General features: G+C 48.2%; 2 protein-coding genes across 3 annotated transcripts; both read left to right on the top strand.

Annotated features, from left to right (window-relative positions):
* Positions 1–995: 995 nt before the first annotated feature.
* On the top strand, positions 996–3,249 carry LOC121439140 (bone marrow proteoglycan-like). Of its 2 annotated transcripts, none has more exons than XM_041639646.1 (5): positions 996–1,053; positions 1,579–1,850; positions 2,272–2,403; positions 2,905–3,016; positions 3,191–3,249. In XM_041639646.1, the coding sequence occupies exons 1-5, from the start codon at positions 996–998 to the stop codon at positions 3,247–3,249; spliced, it is 633 nt and encodes a 210-aa protein (XP_041495580.1). The 2 variants fall into 2 exon arrangements, with proteins under 2 accessions (XP_041495580.1, XP_041495579.1); XM_041639645.1 differs by having other exon boundaries at positions 1,579–1,883.
* A 5,804-nt stretch (positions 3,250–9,053) lies between these two features.
* LOC121439114 (proteoglycan 3-like) lies at positions 9,054–13,482 on the top strand. The gene is made up of 5 exons (XM_041639613.1): positions 9,054–9,114; positions 9,583–9,866; positions 12,054–12,185; positions 12,906–13,017; positions 13,424–13,482. Exons 1-5 carry the CDS (start codon positions 9,054–9,056, stop codon positions 13,480–13,482), a joined length of 648 nt encoding a protein of 215 aa, XP_041495547.1.
* The last annotated feature ends 5,964 nt before the right edge of the window (positions 13,483–19,446 follow it).

Below are 19,446 nucleotides of genomic sequence, written 5' to 3'. Positions count from 1 at the left end.
GTGAAGAAAGGGCTCTTATCAGCTCATCCTCTCCCTCTGATTGAGACAAACCCTCCTTTGGCCAGGTACTTCCTCCAAGGTGCCTATAAATGTGGCTGTGAGATGGGCTGAGGGGGGACCCAGCTTTGGAAACCTGACACGACCAAGGAAGACCTGTAAGTGTTCTCCCTACTGGGGATGTCCAGCTTCTGGGGAGGACCCTGAGGTACGCAGAGGGCTGTGGAAGGCTGGCAGGCTTTCATGGGGCTTTCAGCTTCTGCTGGTGCCGTAAGCATCACTTCTGAGCAACAGGCAAACTCTCCTCATCAGGATGAGGATAGGGGGAAAGCGTAACTGGCTTGGGGGAAGGAACCCACGATTTAAGCGCTGTGCATTCCTAGCAAGCTCGACAGTTGTTGCTTTTCCATTCACTCATATTGCAGACGCTGCCAAGCTCATTAATGTAAACAAAGGAATCATCAATCAATCAATCAATCACTGATCTTGCTTGCAGGCTTACAGGAAAGCAAGGCTGAGCTGCTTCTTATGGTCTGCTTCATTTTGCCCAGAAAGGACTTCTTGGGGCTGGGGCTGGGGCTCAGGTCGTTGAGTGATTGCTCAGCAACGCAGCAAACGTTGGGATCAACCCCCAACAAAACATAAACCAGGTGTGATCGTGCAAGCCTGTAATCTCAGCACTTGGGCAGCAGAGGCAGAATAGCCAGGAACTCTATGCCCTCCTCAGCTACATCCTGAGTTCCAGGCTGCCTGGGCTACATGAAACCTTGTCATAAGCAAAGCAAAACAAATGAGTTCCTTGGAACAGCATGGACTGGACTCAGCCTTAGCTCTTCCCGGTCATTCTGAGTTCTTGCCTTCTTTTTCCACACTTCCCCTCTCATGGGTCCAAAATGGTCTGGCAGTGCAGTGCGTGTGTGTGTGTGTGTGTGTGTGTGTGTGTGTGTGCGTGCGTGTGTGTGAGACATCTGTGTTCTCTATTTCAGGACAAAGCCAAAATGAAATTCGCTCTACTTCTGGCTCTTCTAGTTGGGGGCGCGTCTGCTCTTCATCTGAGTGAATCATCAGGTTCTTCAGGTTTGCTCTTCCTCTTTTGTTCCTGGTGTAAAGATGATGGGAATCACATGATCACTAATCATCCCCAATTTCAGAACCCCTGTACACTAGGGGTGCAGGGACTCTGCAGGACTCCCGAGAGCATCTGTTATGTTTGTAGCCTTGATTCTGCTGTGGTATTTCCAATTTTGTCCTTTTTACATAATTCTAATGATGTCTGCAGTAACAATGGCTTCTTTTTATTTTGAAATTGTATACCAATTTCACACACAAAGAAATAAAGTGAGTTGTTGCTGTATCCGGGACCCAGACCCAAAAAGAATGGACTCTAAGCTACTGTGGTTAGCCTTCTTGACCTCGTGGTGTGAAATGGGTTGTCTCCTCATGGAGATGTGGCTGTGGGTTCCTTTCTTTACAGGCAGGGTTTTGCACACTGGTGTTTGGAGTGGAGTAAGAGATACCCATAGTTCTAGGGAGAATAGGGGAAGGTGCCAAGGAAGGACACTTGAATTTTCTACTTGCCAGAGTCTGAAACTTCTGACTTCAAAAGCCCTTTGGGAGATGACAACTTGCCTAGGGATGTGGAGATCTCAAGACCGGAAGCAGAAGAGTGTCCACCTGGAGAGGAGCTAATATCACTGGAGGAAGAGGAAGGTTCTGGAAGTGACGACACCCCTGGGGTTGAGGGAGCTGTCTCAGGCCAGGATATGGCTGATGAGGATTTTCAGTGCCCCAAGGAAGAGGACACAATCAGTCTGAAGGGCAACCCTGGATGTAAGACTTGTCGGTTCCTCCTGGTGAGGCAGTTTCGAAAGTTTGACAGTGCTCAGGTAAGTGGCTTATGACTGAGGCTGAGAGCAGGGACAGACAGGAGACATGCCTCCATTTCCCACAGCAGTCCACACCAGCAGAGTGTGGGGTGGGTGGGGGCGTGTGGAAGCATGTGGGGGGAGGGGTGTGTGGAAGCATGTGGGGGGAGGGGTGTGTGGAAGCATGTGGGGGGAGGGGTGTGTGGAAGCATGTGGGGGGAGGGGCATGTGGCAGCATGTGGTGTACTTTGCTTGCTTGTTTTCTAATGGTTATGGAGGGAGGGGAAATAGAATAGGAGGGAGGAAGGGAATGGATTTTGGAGACTCAGAGACCATGGCTGTGACCATGGGAACTGCTGTCAAAGGGGTGAGGGACCCTCCCTTCTTCCTCTTTTGTTTTGTTCTGCAGTCAGTTTGCCGGAGATGCTACCGGGGCAACCTTGCCTCCATCCACAGCTTCAGAATCAACTTCCAAATCCAGGCCTCTCTCAGGGCACTCAACCAGGGTCAAGTCTGGATTGGAGGCAGGATCAGAGGCTTGGTAAGAGGAGTACCAGAATTAAATGGGAGCATCTCTTCACCCCATCCCGTATCAACCTTTCTACAGCTTTGTCTGTATTCCCCCTTTACTGTCCCCCAAAGAGTTGGGGATAGACACTCACACAAGACACTGAGGTGCCACCAAGTCTTTAGAGTCAGGTTTGAGTCCAAGTTCCTCCCAGCCTCTCTATCTTTGTGATCAGGGTGCTGTTTCCTGACCTCTAGGTTGCACCTGGTTTCCCTGGTGCCATTTCTTGTTCATGATGTAAGGATGATCATGTCATAGAGAGGCAGAGAATGGTGACGATCCCTATGGGCCAATACTTCAGCTAGCTAGTTATCGTTATGGCCCTGTGGTCAAGGACCTTAGGGATAGTGCTGACTCTGTCCCTCCCTCCCTCCCTCCTTCCCTTCCTCCCTCTCTCCCTCCCTCCCTCCCTCCTTCCCTCCTTCCCTCCCTTTCTCCCTCACTCTGTATCCCTTGGCCTCCTCCCTTCTCTAGGGTCCCTGCAAACGCCTTCAGTGGGTTGATGGAAGCTCTTGGAACTTTGCATATTGGGCTTCTGGCCAGCCCCGCTGTGGTATTGGCAGATGCGTGACCATGTGTACTCGAGGTGAGGTTGGTTGGCTATGGGAAGGGAAGGACTCAAGAAGAGTGCCAGGAAGTGAGCCTGGTCACTCAGGGAGAGGCTTTCTAGGTGAGGTGTAGGGCTGGTGGGAACCACGAGCTTCCTGGTGTCATGTGAGGGTAGACACAGGACTGAAGTTCTCCCATTCTCCCTTCACAGGAGGCCACTGGCGTCGATCTTTGTGTATCAAGAGACGTCCCTTCATCTGTTCGTATTGAGCTGGTCCCAGCCAGGAGTTCAAATCCATACTCTTCTTGACAACCTCCTCTCTTTTCCTGCCAGATGTCCCCTTCTTTCTCCTACCCACAATAAAATGGCTTTACTGAACCAGACTCCCTCTCTCTTGTGATCGTTGGTAGCTGGGTCTCATTTTGAGCTTTCTGTTTTATCTCATCCTGCCTGTCAAATAGGATGGTGCAGTGGGGGTGCATGAAGCATTCTGATAGTAGGGAAATGTGTGCAGGTGGCTCTAAAGCGCCAGTGGAAGACCCAATGACATAGCATCTGTGTATTGGGTACTGCCAGGACCCCGCCAACAGCTTCCAGACATGTGACGGTTTTGAGTGAACTCTCACCCACACCGGCTCTTCTTTCCTATTGTATTAGTGGCTTTCCCTGTCGCTGTAACAAAATATCTGAGTCTGGGAGACAGTTTACTTGAGTTCATAGGTCAAGGGTACTGTCTACTATGGCAGGGAAGTCCTGGTAGCCAGGCTCCAGGCGGATGGTTACATTGTATCCATAGTTAGGAAGTAGTGGGACAAATGCTCAGATGCAGCTAGCCTCTTCCAAATGCAACCCAGGATCCAAACCCAGGAAATGGTGGGTCTTTACATCTCAATAATTGACCCAATCAAGATACTCCCTCCCAGACTTGTTCAGAGGCTGGTCTCCTAGGTAACCAGAGAGATGGTTGACACTCAATAGTCACCATCGGGCCTATTAAGCGGAACAAACACATAGCATGTACTAGGCTCCATTTCTGTTACCCATTAAGGTGACTGGCATTACAGCAGGTATTTTATTGGCTGCGTGCCTCTCCCCAGATGAATCCTCTCTTCCTCTAGCAAGGCTTCTGCACTTCCCCAAGTTAACTCTAGGATGTGGACTCAAATCCTTGTCTCAGGCTCCGTTTTGGAGAAAACCCTGTATTAAACTCTTTATTATGAGTAAAACTTTCAATAAGGTCTGGGAATCTAAGACACAGTGTGTGTGTGTGTGTGTGTGTGTGTGTGTGTGTGTGTGAGAGAGAGAGAGAGAGAGAGAGAGAGAGAGAGAGAGAGAGAACACATGAGCACGTGCTGGTTGTAACCAATGATTGGGCCCTCACCTGCTGTGGCAAACGCCTTGCATTGATCACACTACGGCAGCAGTATCATTATCTCTGCCATGCAGAAACAGGTTTAGAGAAGTTATACATGGATGAAAGACTTGCTCAAGACAGAACAGCTGGCTGTTTCCAAGGCAGAGATTTGACTTTCTCAGCTCCAAAGCCTGCTGCTTCTGTATCTATTGTTTCCATGCCTGTAAGTCTTGAATGACCGCCTTCACTCTTGACTTCACCTTGGGGCATAGAACTCAGCCCATCTGGAGGCGAAGAAGCTCGGTTAAAGACGGGGAAGGACAGCTTTGATATTACCAGGGAGCTAAGCAGGATGCAAACGGAGATGTGTGAGCTTCTGAATGACTCAGAGAAGGAGGACTGTTTGCTCAATGTTAGTTACTCTGTAAGCTGAAAAGGAGACAGAGCCACATTTTTGTTCATGCAACCACTGTGTCGTCTGCTGTTGGTTTTATCTATGGTCAGCTTCAGAAAGTCCGTGTGTTTGGCTCTGTGGTGGGTGCTGGGAGGATATAGCCACACAAGTCCTCAGGGATGACATCTTCTGCTGTCACTATTCTTGTTTGACTCTTAATAATAAAGATTAGGAGGGGCTGGGACCATCAGTCTGTGATAGAGCAGCTGACTAGCACACATGAAGCCCTGTGCAGGCTTCCAGCTCTGACACACATGAATGGATAAAAAGCTGCGGGAATAAGACACGGTTCTCCCCACCACCATCGCTAAGCATTGCTATACTCTGGGTACCAGACTGAGAGTCAGGTAGACTTTTTGGTCATGCTTCTCAGAGACAGCTCTCTTAGTGGAGTTTGTGGCACCTGCTCCATCAAAGTCTCTTAAAAAGCAGGCGGAGGCTCCAAGGTGGTTTACTATGTTCTCTACATAGCTTTGGACGTGCTTGTACAGGTGCAATGACTATAGTTTTCTTGCCCAGCTCACTCACAAATACTCCAGGTGTCCTCATCAGTGAGTAAGGCTCAGGAGGCTGAGCTCCTAAACACTGCTCTGACCTGGGGATTTCATTCCTTCTCACACTGATGATGAGAATCATCCTTTTGGTAAAATGGAGTTGGGCTGAATTTTAGTACAAGATGAATATTTAGAAATCCACATGAAAAACGGATTTATTATTATTACATAAAACTGTTTTTTAAAGTGAAGTGAGTCTGGGAATGAGCATGGTTGGCCTGGTGCTTGCCCGGCATGCATGAAGCCCTGGGTTCTGCCCCTGGCATCACATAAAGCAGGAGTGGAAACAGACGGATCTAGAATGGCTGAAAGACACTTAAGGAAATGTTCAACATCCCTAGCCATCAGAGAAATGCAAACCAAAGCAACTCTGAGATTCCATCTTACACCTGTAAGAATAGTTACTATCAAAAACACTGATGACAACTTATGCTGGAGAGGATGTGGGGTAAAGGGAACACCCCTGCAATGCTGGTGGGAGTGCAAACTGGTACAACTGCTTTGGAAATCAGTATGGTGATTTCTCAGAAAATTAGGAAACAACCTACCTCAAGATCCAGCTATACCACTTTTGGGTATACACCCAAATGATGCTCAATCATACCAAAAGGACATGTGCTCAACTATGTTCATAGCAGCATTGGCTATTGGCAAGGTTATTGAAGTCATTGGAATGCCTTTTTTTTTTCAGGATTTGTGTGCAAGGAAAACAGGATCCATGTGAATGAATCGATGGGGTTGGAGAAGACAGAAATCCAAGAGGAAGGGCAAAATGGGGTGTGTAAGGGGCACAAAACCCTGAGTTTCAGCTGGTTCCTGACCTGCCATGGGATCTTGGGCAACTCCTTTAAGCACATGGAGATCTGTAAAGAGAAATAATGCCTGCAGAACTTATGGTGCTGCTGGCTCATGAGAAGAGCAACCCCGGGACTCATCCCAGCCATCCAGTGAATTGCCACCTCTGTCATGGGCCCCACGGTGAAGGAGAGCAACAGGGAAGGGTGTCTGCTTCTCCTTTTCTCACTGGGGCAATCTCAAACTTGAAACTTATAGACCAAGTTTTAGAGGTCCTAGAATTGACCAACCTTCCCACTGTCAGGTAGATAAGTGGACAGTCTGGTCTGTCGGTGGAGAGATAAGGGCCAAGACCGTTACTCTGAAATCAGGCCAGGAAATGGCCTCTCAGCTTCTTCTCTAATTATAGGTCCATTGGGAGAGCAGAGGAAGTCAAGGCATGCATAGCCCATCTTGCCCTCTAGATGATTTGTGTCTGCTTCTTTGGAGGTGTGGGCCAGTGTACACATAGCAAGTATGCACTATCCAATAGAACACCTCCAAACTGCATCAACCTCACTTTCAACAACACACAAACTCTTGGCAGGAAGATGTGGCAAAACCAGGTCTACACACTCACTTTTTTTTTTTTTTTTTGGTTTTTCGAGACAGGGTTTCTCTGTGGCTTTGGAGCCTGTCTTGGAACTAGCTCTGTAGACCAGGCTGGTCTCGAACTCACAGAGATCCGCCTGCCTGCCTCCCGAGTGCTGGGATTAAAGGCGTGCGCCACCATCGCCCGGCTTCACACTCACTCTTTTCTCTTTGGGCAACAGTGAATGAACTGGAGCTTGATTATTTAAATAAAATTAGTCATTGTGAAAATATTTGCACTTAATTTGATTTCAAAAGAGTTTGCATTAAAGTATTACTTATGCTTAATATTGAATTGTTAGTGTCTTCTTAAATTTGTGGTCTGAGATGAGCGTTTCATTGCTTGATCCTACTCCTAACCCTGTTAGTGCCAGAGGGCTGGTAGAAGGTAGACAGTGAGGGTGGGGAGGGCAATGTGGTCTCCATGTTGACCAGAAGACCTAACATGAGGGTTTTCATCCCAGTTCCTGCTTCTTTGCCAGTCCTGGAGCTGCGTTTAGAGGTTGGGATGAAATGATGTCGTCTAGGCCAGTGGTCTCTAAATGATCTAGAGGACATTAGGAAATAAAACGTGTGGAGATGGTTTTGATGGCTGCCTACTCGGTGTGTGTGTGTGTGTGTGTGTGTGTGTGTGTGTGACATCAGACATCTCAAGGATACAGACAAATAGTGCTATTAAACTTTAGATAATGCATAGGGCAGCCCCCACAACTAATACGTGGTCCTACATATTAAGAAAATGTTGAGAAGCTTGATGCAGGTCCATAATACAGAAGAAACCACATACATATTGAAGATGGAAACCACAAAGGTCCTGTTTTTTGAGGAGGGAAGGAGGGAGGAAAGAATGGAAGGGATGGAGAGAGGGAGAGGGAGAATGTGAGAATATTTAGTACTTAGAAATCCCTGCCCCTTGATTTCTTATGAGTCTTAGTTAGGGTTTTTATTGTTATGATGGAACACCATAATCCAAAGCAACTCAGAGAGGAAACCATACACTTCTATATAACTGTTCATCAGCAAAAGCAGTTAGGGCAGGAACTCAAACAGGACAGGAACCTGGAGGAAGGAGATGATACAGAGGCCACGGAGGGTGTTGCTTCCTGGCTTTCTCATCGTGGTTTGCTCAGCCTTCTTTCTTATAGAACCCAGGACCAGCAGCCCAGAGATGGCAGCACCCATAATAGGCTGGACCTTCTCCCATCAATCACTAAAAAAATGCTTGCCTGCAGCCTGATCTTACGAAGGCATTTGTTAGTTGACGGTCCCTCCTCTCAGATGATGTTTTTGCCAAGTTGACATAAAAAAAAGCCTTTCCTTCTCTGAAGCCTATTGCTTACATCTGTGAAGCAGGAAAATCCTACAGTCTCAGTGGAGATGGGTGAAGGCGAGGATCAGGGGTGTGCTGTCTATGAAGCACCTCGTGGGGATGTTGAGGCTTACCTCGTCCTCCTTCCCTCCACAGTTCCTAGCTGCTCCTTGAGATCTGCACTTTACTTCCTAGAATCGTCACTTTGGAAAGCTGCTTCTGAATTAAGGGGTATAATTCAGGCTGGGCACTAATTAATACTAATTACATCATGGTGTTATGCATGCCTCTCAAATAAACTGGTGCAGACGGGCTTCTACTTAGGGCAGCAAGACTCAGAGGGCAGGACTCTGCTGTGTTAATAGAGAGCAGGGTCTGGGGCGAACAAAACTGAACAAATTTTTATCAGTTCCATTATCCCCAAGCCTGGCCTGGAGCAATCACCCTGGCCCCTTTTAACTTCCCCAAAAAACAGAGTATAAGGCCGGCTGTGCAGCTGTAGCCACACACAGCCACTGAGTGTGGAGCCATACGGTGAGTGTTGTGCTGGGCCAAGATCAGGGAGGAAGCAGGAGGACATGGGCAAGCAGACAGCTGGGGAGCCTGTTCTTAGGGTCACCACAACTGCCTTCATTGCCTCGTCTTTCCCCACATAAGTGAAGTCAGTTCTGACTCGGGAATGTTCTGTCCATGCAGGCCAGGAATCTGGGTAGAGTGTTGTCTTAGAGAATGGCCATGGAGATCTTAGCAGGGGTTTCTGCAGCTCAGTTGCCCATCCTGTCCACTGCTGACTCCTGTTTCAGATTTTTCAGCTCAGGGAAGAAGAGGGAAGGGAGAAAGAGGAGCTCCCTGACTCTCCCTTTAATTGGGTAATTAAATGACAAGTATCATGTCATGCACCAGAAGCTGTGTTGGACACAGACAGGACAGCTGTGAGAACAAAGGCAGAATTGCCTCAACTGCAAGATCAAGTAGACATGAAACAGCCCCTGATCCTGTCCCTTCTCCTGCTGGGGACAGTTTCTGCTTCTTATATGGGTAAGTCCTTCCCTTTTATTCCCATCGATCATTCTCCCTTCCCCTCTCTCCCACCCTTTTGGTTGTTGTTGCTGTTGCCATAGGGCCAGGGTCACAGAGAGTTCTTTTAGGTTGTTCACACATCTCTGGTTAGCTATCTCCCAGACCCAAAACTGGTTCCTTCAGAAGGAAACAAACAAAACCAAAGCACCTATATTATAAGATAAAGGGCCAGTGATCATTTCAGGCTTCTCACACAAGGTCTTCCCACCCATATACATACCTGTGGTGACAATCAGTCAGAGTTCAGGCTATTGTCTGTCTATGAATCTGGTCCGAGACATCTCTTTTTGCCCAATCTAGAGGAAGTTCCTTCTTGGTGTGTGGCTCCAGATTAGGACTCAAAGCTCAAGGGGACAGTTAGAGCTGTCCGAGGTGCTGGAGGAAGAGGGACTCCGATGTGATGGCACGTTACCATCTTCTTCCTAGAGACCACTCGCCACCATCAAGAGATCCCAAAGAGAGAGCCAGACCTGTGGCAGGATGCCGATGGTTCAAAGGATCAGGGAAGAGATTTGGCTTTGACCCCACAGACAATGTGGACAGAGGGAAAGGAGACTGAGGGTTCCAAACATCAAGACATCTTTGAGGATGAGGAGTCGGACTCAACATGTCCCAGAGAAGAGGACATAGCTCATTTTCAGGGAACTCCTGGGTGCAAGAGCTGTCGCTACGTGCTGGTGAGGACTCCCAGGACTTTTGATAAAGCTCAGGTAAGTGATAGGAAGACATGGTGAAAGGTCAAGGGAGGGGAAAGGCACTACGTTAAAACTTCTGTTCTGTATTCATTTAGACTGGTGTTTCCCAAAGCTGCAGAATTGCCTGAAGGTCTGGTTAAGATATAGGAATGACAGCTCCATCTTCACAGTCTTTGAAGCAGGAGGTGGGGGTGTGTGTCTCAGGGAATAAAGATCTTCTTGGTCTGAGGACTGCAACTTTAGAACCAATGATCTGCATTAGAACACTTTGGTGAGAGAGATATTTGCATTTCATGGAAGAGGAGGTGGAAAATGTGTAAGAGAAAGATGTTGGTGATGGGGATTGGGGTGAAGTGAAGCAGTTTCTTCTAGACATGACTGAGATGATTTGTGAGCCCAGAACAGTTTCGATTGCCTGTGCAAGACAGGATCAAGCCAGTCAACATTCCATCGTGGGTGTGCAGGGGTCCACAAGCACCACCCCTAGGTGACGAGTTATTGGCAATTGATGACTGCTAAGGCAGAGAAAGTCAGTTTTCGTTAGGGTATGGTCATTGGTAGGTTGACTATGGTCATGCATTAATTAGTCTCAGTGGGTTGTATGTTTACTAAAGAGAGGCTATGAGGTTGGAAAGATGTGTGTGTGTGTGTGTGTGTGTGTGTGTGTGTGTGTGTGTGTGGTTCAGGAGGAGCTAGGGGAGGGAGTGGGGAGATGAATATGATCAAAATACATTAAATGCATGTATGAGAATCTACAAATAGAATATTGTATTAAAACCAGATAGAGCATTAAAAAACAACTCCTATAAGAGGGAAGAGTCAAAATAACAGACATACCCTTCTGTGCCTCACTCAGATCTGCCGTGTGTGCGTGTCTAACTGTGTGTGTGCATGCATGTGCATGCTAACTAGGAAGTCTCAAGATCTGACAACAGCGCTGGATGAATTTTAAAAGAATAATCTTACCCCCAACAAAGAAAAGAAACCACTGTGCTAAAACAACACTCCCTCCCTTGATTGACAATTGGTTGATTTGTGGGTGACTCTCTTTACCTTTCAGAGATCAGGCTCTTCCAAATAAAGATCTATAGCTGCCCCTTAGTCTCCATGGGACGTTGGTCTTAGGACCCTCCCAATGGACACCAACGTCTATGTTCAAGGTACTTACAGAGAAATGGCATAGTATTTGCATATAATCCTTGCCCATTCTCCTGTATTTTAAACTTTTATGCATGTTTATTTATTGTGTATTTGTGGGGGGTGTACAAACTATGACACATACATGTAGGTCAGAAGACAGCTCTTTCCTCCATGCATGATCTGGTATCAAATTCATTTGCCACTCACTGAGCCCTCTCATTACCCCTCTTGTGTTCTTTAAACCATCTCTATTATTTAGAGATTATTTATAACACTGCGGTGTAAACACCATGAGAATAGATCTTATACTTTATTATTTGGGGACTAATGTCAAAGGAAAGAGTATTGCTCAGAGTAAGCATACCTAAAAATATACCTTTTTCGGGAGCTGAGGAGATGGCTCCGTGGGTAAAGTGAGCTTGTTCTGCAAGCATGAAGGCTTGAGTTCAAATATCCAGTGCCCATGGGAAAATCTGGATATGGCAGTGCATGCCTATAACTTTAGCACTAGGGGGCAGAGCCAGGCAGATCCTAGGAGCTCACTGACCAGGCAGTCTATCCTGTATACTGCTTCAGAGAGAGTCCCTGCTCAAGACAGTAAGGCAGAGGGTGACAGAGGACACCCCATCTGATGTCCTGCTCTGGCTTCCACATGTGCAATCCACACTCGCATGCACATACATGCAATACTCCCAGAGCCCCACATACAAACATACAGATATTTTCAATGTATGGTTGATTGACTATGTGGGCAAGAAACCCACAGCTATGGAAGGCTGACTGTATGGTACCGGTGCTTTTTAATTGTAATGAAGGCCAGACGAGATTATGTTTTTGAATTATCATGTGGAACAGTCTGTAAGTGATGGCTATAATTATAATTAAGATTACTACTTCCTATAAGGATTTCATGACCACTGTCAAAGGAGCAAAATATAGGCTTGAGGGAAGCAAGTGGGTTCCTGTGTTGAATCTGTGAGTAGTCGTAGGGATCTTTCTTGGCGATTCAGGATCTTGAGGCAAAAGAGAGTGAATTCTCTCTCCCATTTCTCCCCTCTACAGTGCGTCTGCAGGAGATGCTACCGAGGTAACCTTGCTTCCGTCCACAGCTACAGTTTCAACTTCCAAATTCAGTGCCTGGCCAGGAAGATCAACCAGTCTCACATCTGGATAGGAGGCATCCTCAAGGGCTGGGTAAGTTAGGGCCCAACTCAGTATAGAAAGCTTGGACTGTCTTGAGGGCTCATTCACTGACTCCACAGTTAAGGTGTCCTTTAAATGATAGGCAAAGGATGCTGGAGTTGCCCTGCACTGTCTTGGGAGAATTGATTACCCACACCTCTCACTAATTCTATTCAGCAACTTCAGGTTTGTGCTCAAAATTAACCATGGGAAATTTACACCAAGAAAACTGGCAATTGTTATCAATTGCTGTCACTGCGACAAAATGCTCGAGAGAACCAACTTAAAAGGAAGAAAGGCTTATCTTGACATAGTTTCAGAGGCTTCAGCTTACACTCACTTGAAGGTGTTGGTCTGGACTTGACACACAGTATGTCATGGTGGGAGTGTGTGGCAGAGAGAACTACTTACTTCTGGTGACAGGGACATAAAGAAGAAGGTAAGGGTTCAGCATCATCACTTGGTAGCTTGCAAGAGATGCAGAATAATAGACCCCATGCCTGAGCTCCAGAATCTGAGTCTGCATGTCAATCAGATCTGTACAGTTGGGGAAACCTGGCCTGTATGGTGTCTGGGAGCAATGGTTATTTTCCCATCCCGTCCCATGCAAACACTGAGAGGTGGGTGACGAGAGTATTCGGCTTCTTTCCAGGCAGGCAATGAAGGGGGTCAGCAGTGGCTTGGATCTTCCTACCTTCTTTGGTTCTCTGATTCGCTTTCTCTCTTCTCTAGTTCTTCTGGAAGAAGTTTCGGTGGACTGATGGGAGCTGCTGGGACTTTGGAAACTGGGCCCCAGGGCAGCCTGGGAATGGGGGAGGACACTGTGTGACTCTGTGCACCACAGGTGAGAGGAACAGGCTCCCAACAAGGAGATGCATTGATAGAGTAGAATTTTAGCTGCTGTTGCTTTGAGTTGCCTGGACATCCCTCTTCGAACCTACTAACTCTATGTGGAGAACTAAGACTTGGTCTGTGGGGAGAGCTGAGGTACACAGACTTCTCAGGGCAAGACCAGATGATGGGATAGTGGGGTAGCTTGTGGAGGAGGTTGCTGGGAACCCTGTACTTCCTCTGATTCCCTGTGGACAAACTGGAATGACTTAAGGCACTGGTGATGGCTGAGACAAAATGCTAGCTTCTGACTGCAGATGTGGTGAACAGCATGCGTGGCAGATGTGAGGCACTTTAGTGCAGTGGCGGAATGCATGCTAGAGCAAGAGGGATGTGATTCACTGTGTTCTCTGCTGCAGGGGGCCATTGGCAAAGAGCTTCCTGCAAGACTCGCCTGCCTTTCGTCTGCTCCTTCTAAGCTGGAGGAAGACCCTACCTCTGAACCTCCTGTCTCCACAGCCCTGGCTGCTGGTGTCCCAGCCTCTGGCATTCAGTTCTGTCTCCTGCCTCTCCTGGTCATAAAGTCAGCTTCCCCCTGCATTCCCTAAGTCTTGTTTCTTCCTTTTTTTCTCCCTGGAATTCACTTTGTAGACTTGGCTGGCCTCAAACTCACAGAGATCTGCCTGGCCTCGAACTCACAGAGATCTGCCTGCCTCTTCTGGGATTAAAGGCGTGTACCACCACTCACAACAAGTCTTGTTTCCTCGTTGCCCTTTCTGGGAGACTCCTGCTTGTTGGAAAAACCCTGGAAGTTCAAGATGATGGGGCTAGGCAGCCTGCTGCAGGTGGGGAGCAGTGACAGAGCTTGGGGTTTGTGGCGGCCGCATGGAGTCACCCAGAAGCTGAGCAATGAATGCTCTCTGCAGTCTCTTCTTCACTGGGCTCTGATTCACCTTTCTACCTTGAGAGGAGAACAGAGATCTCTCTGGTGGGAGGCTGGTCCTGCCTTTGCTTGATCTCATTATGAGGTGGGGAGTTGAGTGGCTTTCCACAAAGGAAGAGATGGGGCTTTCTCAAGATCTGGTATGCAATAATGTGATTGGATGTGTGGGACACCCTGGGGGTATGGGGTAAAACCCTCTGTTGGAGAAAGAGATCTGTTCCTCTAGTGGGGTGCTTTTCTGTTATCTAGCAACCGCTTCCATTACTCATTCTCCCAGGCTCCATTGGCTGTCTGGAGAGAGGCGGCCCTCTCCTCCTTCATCACCCACCCTTTCTGTAGAGAGGCCATGATTCTGAAGGGATCTGTCCTCCACTAGGAAGCCAAAGGCAGGAGACTGGCAGCAGCACAGACCCCACTCTTAGGTCTATTATCTTAGGCCTCAGAAATCCTTCAATTCCCGTTCTCAGACCTGGGGTGACAGAGGGAGTATCATTGCTGCCTTTAACTTTAGGCCAGCTAGGACCCTGGGCTAGAAGGATTTTGCAGAAAGGGTTTAGAGTTGACAGAACAGGAAGTTCAGAGTATTGAAGGGTATAGAGAGAACCTCAAATTGTACGTGCGTGTGTGCTCATGCACAATTTCTGTACACGTGCTTGTAAAGGTGCACACTTGTATTTTTGTGTATGCATAGATGTGCTATCTGTGTGTGAGCCTACATAGGTATGTGTGAATGTGTTTGTACTAGTGTGCTATGTGCACACTTTTGCACCTCTCTGCGTATTTATGGAAACTTGTCTTGGATATGTTAGCCTGTGTAACTTTATACCTATATGTACCTGAGTCTCCGCACATACACATGCATATTTACCTGTCATAGGTATGTAGGGGTTAATAATAGTGTTTGACTGTGTACAGGTTTATGTTTGTATGTGCATCTGATGCAGAATGGCTTGAGGCACAAAAATACTAGTATCCCACAAATTCTATCTCTAAGTTTACTGGATTTGAGGGAACAGAACAGGCATGGCACGGTCCTAGACAATGGGTTGGGGAGAAACAGTAGAGATAAGCCTTTCAAACGTGGAGGTCTCTGACCATGGATGGATAAGCTCTGGTACCAAAACACCTCACTGATGGTGGATGCCCAGGGTGTGTCTCGGTAGAGAGACTGTTGCCTCAGCTCCTAATTACAGCATAGAATCCTGTCAAGAGGTGGGGCTGCTTAGGAGTGGGGTGCCATGTAGGTCCTCCCCCCATTGAACACTGCAGTAAGTAGACTCAATTCAATGCTTCTTAAGAGAAAGTGGAATTGCTGCAGGGGGTAAGGAGATGAGCACTAAGGAAGACATTTCAGGGGTACACCAAGCTCCCCCTCCTTCCCTGACAGAGAAGGGTGTCTGACTGAGGAGTCCAACACCCTGATGACCAGAGCCATAGGCACTGGTGTGTGTGTGTGGGGGGGGGGGACAGGCTCCTTCTCTGCTAAAGCCTCCCTAGGGCACACCTAGCTAGTCAGATGCTCAGTTCTCTGGCACTGTTTCAAGGGATCGCAGTCTGCCCTTGTGTAGAAATTGTACAGTTGTGCAAAGCTTTCCACTCTTGCTTAGCTCTTGACTAAAAGGTGAATAATCTTGAGAGAAGGTAGTCCCTAGAACCCTATCAGTTACCATCTCTGGGAGGCTGACTGGAAACTCGCTGAGAACAAGGTGTTGTGAGGAGGAAAACAGAAGGGGAGGGTATGGGATGTCAGGGTATGGTAGGCATCTGGGGGAGGGGAGGGAAGTGACAGCTGTGTCCATGAGACTCGAGAGGACATCCTCGGTATTCCTTTAGTAAGTCGGCTCTGTAACTTGTTCCTGAGCCTGGCCAGTGCGGGTCTAGGTACCGGATGATTCTTATAGTTCTCCAGGTCTCCGTTTTCCTGCCACTGGGAGTCTGTGTTTCTCACCCTGCCTAGCTACTCCACAGAGATTTCTGTTGGGACTAATTGAGTCCTGGCTTTCAGGTGCTCTTCCCTGTCTAAAGCCTTCTAATTGAAGTTACTAGAAGCTGTGCCTAGCCTAGAGGATCAGAGGATGGGATTTTCATCTGTTGGCCATTGACTGCAGGGTATTTAAGCCTCCATGGTGCTATTAAAGAAGGGCTTTTGGTACCAGTGTTTGAAGGTCTGTGTGTCGGTCTGTCTCTGTGTGTGTTTCCTCAACCTCCAGCCCCTTGTCCGAAGCTCGCGAACTGGGTTCTGGCGCATAGAGTGCAGACGGGGGGGGGGGGGGGGAGCGTGGTGCGTGGCAATTTCACTAGTCACCTCAAGAGGATTTGGGGGCTGGAGAGATGGCTTAGCGGTTAAGAACATTGCCTGCTCTTCCAAAGGTCCTGAGTTCAATTTCCAGCAACTACATGATGGCTCACAACCATCTGTAATGAGGTCTGGTGCCCATTTCTGGCCTGCAGGCATACACGCAGACAGAATATTGTATACATAATAAATAAATAAATATTAAACAATGTTAAAAAAGAGGATTTTGATTAGCCCAAGTGACACATACAGATAAAAAATGAGCCAGCAAATTTCCTGACATCCCCCCAAAAGAGAGACCACAGAAGCCAGCATCTCACATCCCAGCAGCACACATCTGGGTTCAGGTCAGCTCCACTTCCATTCCTTCATCTTACTCAGCCTCAGTTTATTTTGTAAAATGATGATTGGATTAGGCAACGCCTGCTGTACATCTAGCCCACAGCCTGCCAGTGGTGAGCCACCCCACCACCAAATGGCAGCTTGTATGTTGAGCAGTGTGGCCTCGAGAGTGGACACAGCTTCCAGCTCTAGTTCTCAGAACTGTCTATTTGTTTTTGTACCAAACAAAAAGAATAACAAACCCCAGGACCCTCAGCAGGTGTGGCCAGGGCCTGTGTGACGACGTTGGTGACGGCGCTGAGTAAACACAGAGTATCAGGTACAAGCTGGCTGCTGTGATTTCTATTATCAGCCTACAGCTAGCACACGACAGTGGACTTGATTCAAAGGAAACAGAGAATGGGGCTTTCAACCTACTGGAAGGTCCAGAAGAGGTGCAGGCACCTGGGGGGGTGGTTATCCTAGCCTGGGGTACAGTTCCCTTCCAGGACACAGCATCTCCATCTCTTCCTGTGAACTCAGTCTCAGCTCAAAGGGGGCCTGTGTGCCTCCTTATTGGAGGATGTGCTGTGTCCCTCACTGATGTCTCTGCTGGAGATGAAGCCGGGCCAGGTCTCTGGATGCTGGTGCCGGGGAGACAGTGCCCCATCACCCATAATGATGGGGGCTGTGAGCAATCAGAGTGAGGGAAGGGTTGATGAACCTGGTAGAGGACTCTCACCCCGTCTCCACCTGGGGTGGGGGTCATTGGAGTTGAGTCTGTCTAGGCATGTCTCCCCACTACCCTTCCCCACTGCTCACTGTACTTTCTGGTGAGGGGCCAGCCCTCTGTCTACATGTATGCTTATCTCTGCTAAGACCTCACATCATGCCCATGTTCCCAGAGGAGACTGACCCCGACACTAAGGAAACTTGTACCACAGGTCCACGTACTAGCTGAACCTCTCTGATGCCTAATTCTGTATTTCCTCAGCTGGGTGATGGCACTTGCCTGTAAATCCCAAAACTGGGGAAAGATTGAAGGAGGAGGGCTGTAAAGTTGAGGCCACTCAGGGATACACAGCAAAGTCTTTTCATCAAAAACCAACCAACCAACCAACCAACCAACCAACCAACCAACCAAAAAACCCAAATCAAAAACATAAGGGGCTGGAGAGATGGCTCAGTGGTTGGGAGCATTGCCTGCTCTTCCGGGGGTCCTGAGTTCAATTCCCGGCAACCACATGGTGGCTCACAGCCATCTGTAATGAGGTCTGGTGCCCTCTTCTGGTCTGCAGGCATATACACAGACAGAACATTGTATATATAATAAATAAATAAATATTTAAAAAAACAAAACAAAACACAAAAGCCTCTTGAGGGGCTTCTTCCCCAAACCTTGATCTTTCTTCTAGCTTTGCCCTCTGCAATTTAGAACTTCCTTTCCATCTCCCATTTTCTTTAAAAGCCCAGAAAGTACATCTAAGCCAATGGAGACAAGATGGACTTGACTTCTGCTCAATAGCACCCTTCTCTGAGCACAGGACACCAGAGCTCTCTCTTGTCATCTCCCTACGATGACACAAGGCAAGCCCTTTTCCACTTCTGGCCTCAGTGTTGATGATCTGTAAGCAAGAGGGTTGGATACAATGGTTCCGGAGGCCCCGTTAGCTCCTAACCGAGCACCAGTTAGGATCACGTGGAACCTGGCTGGAAGCTAAGAAGGGATTGCATTTCACTATGCCTCCCACTTCTTTTCTGAGACAGTTTCAGGGGTCCCAGGCTGACCCCAAACTTACTGTGCAGCCACACATGAACCTTCCATCCTCTCTCCATCTCCTGAGTGCTAGGATTACGGGCGCACCACTATATGGTGTGTATAGTGCTGGACGTGGGTTCTAGGGCTTTCTTTGCACATCCTAGACAAACACTACCTACATAGCTACATCCCGAGCGCCTACCTGAGGCTTTCCCAACAATGCTTTAGACAAGGACAGCTGATGTACTGGGGCCTGGCGCTAGGATCCGCAACCACTTCTCAGCTGTCGTGTGTGTGTGTGTGTGTGTGTGTGTGTGTGTGTGTGTGTGTGTGTTCTATCTGGATTCTGGAACGAGGGTCCAGATGTGTGAGGGCCTAACTGGAGAAGGAAGGCCTGTTCCTCAGCTTGGGCCTGAGATACGCAGCAAGGCAAGGAAAAATTCACTGGCAGTCATACCTCCTATTTCCTTCTGAAGCTGGACTTGGCCCAGTCAGAAGTGAGAGTTTATACTCCATCTCACTGGGCTCCCCTAAAGTTGGGCCTGCATTCCTGAGAAAGCTCCCCGGTGACCTGGCCATTGGAAAGTCAGGGAAGGGCAACTGACCCAAAGGGCAGATAACCAGGGATCTGATTCTCCCCCTAAGGCTGTGGGCAAAGGACCTGGGTCGAACCCTTACTTTCTGGCCGCATGGCCTGGGGCAAATGACTCCGTCTCCCTGACCCCTTGCTTCTCTTCAAAAACAAAGAATGGAAACACACCCTATAGGATTATTTTAGGACTCAATGAGATAACGTGTATGGAAACGCCTGGTACTTGTAGGCCCCTATGGGCGTAACTATAGCAACCATTTTCTCTATCCTTTGGAAAGGGATGGATTCTGCTGTCCCAGGACCCTGGGAAGCAGATGGGAGGCATGCAAGGGGTAAACACGAGACTCGGGTTTTAGCGGGAAGCACTACCAGTCTGCTGAACGGGGGCCTGGATACCTGGCTGTGGTCTTTGGGGTGAGCAGCAGAAATGAGAGCCTGTCTCCTCCCCCCATCCCACCCCTTTCTGCCCAGAAAGAGTGGCGTGTTGGAGGTTCTGCAGCCTACGGGTGAGTGGGACCCTGGAAAGAGGCC

This window comes from Microtus oregoni, unplaced genomic scaffold (assembly GCF_018167655.1).
Source record: "Microtus oregoni isolate MIOR12 unplaced genomic scaffold, Mior012 000060F_004, whole genome shotgun sequence".
In the NCBI taxonomy this organism is placed as follows: Eukaryota; Metazoa; Chordata; class Mammalia; order Rodentia; family Cricetidae; genus Microtus; species Microtus oregoni.
This window is presented reverse-complemented; position numbering and strand designations above follow the sequence as displayed.

What these genes read in the sequence shown, in the direction of transcription:
- LOC121439140 (XM_041639645.1), top strand. Translation starts at nt 996, where the DNA reads ATGAAATTCGCTCTACTTCTGGCTCTTCTAGTTGGGGGCGCGTCTGCT. An exon ending in CGCGTCTGCTCTTCATCTGA is followed by an intron (nt 1,054 to 1,578) that starts GTGAATCATCAG and finishes TCTACTTGCCAG; the next exon opens with AGTCTGAAACTTCTGACTTC. An exon ending in CGTGACCATGTGTACTCGAG is followed by an intron (nt 3,017 to 3,190) that starts GTGAGGTTGGTT and finishes CTCCCTTCACAG; the next exon opens with GAGGCCACTGGCGTCGATCT.
- LOC121439114 (XM_041639613.1), top strand. Translation starts at nt 9,054, where the DNA reads ATGAAACAGCCCCTGATCCTGTCCCTTCTCCTGCTGGGGACAGTTTCT. An exon ending in GGACTTTTGATAAAGCTCAG is followed by an intron (nt 9,867 to 12,053) that starts GTAAGTGATAGG and finishes TCCCCTCTACAG; the next exon opens with TGCGTCTGCAGGAGATGCTA. An exon ending in GAGGCATCCTCAAGGGCTGG is followed by an intron (nt 12,186 to 12,905) that starts GTAAGTTAGGGC and finishes TCTCTTCTCTAG; the next exon opens with TTCTTCTGGAAGAAGTTTCG.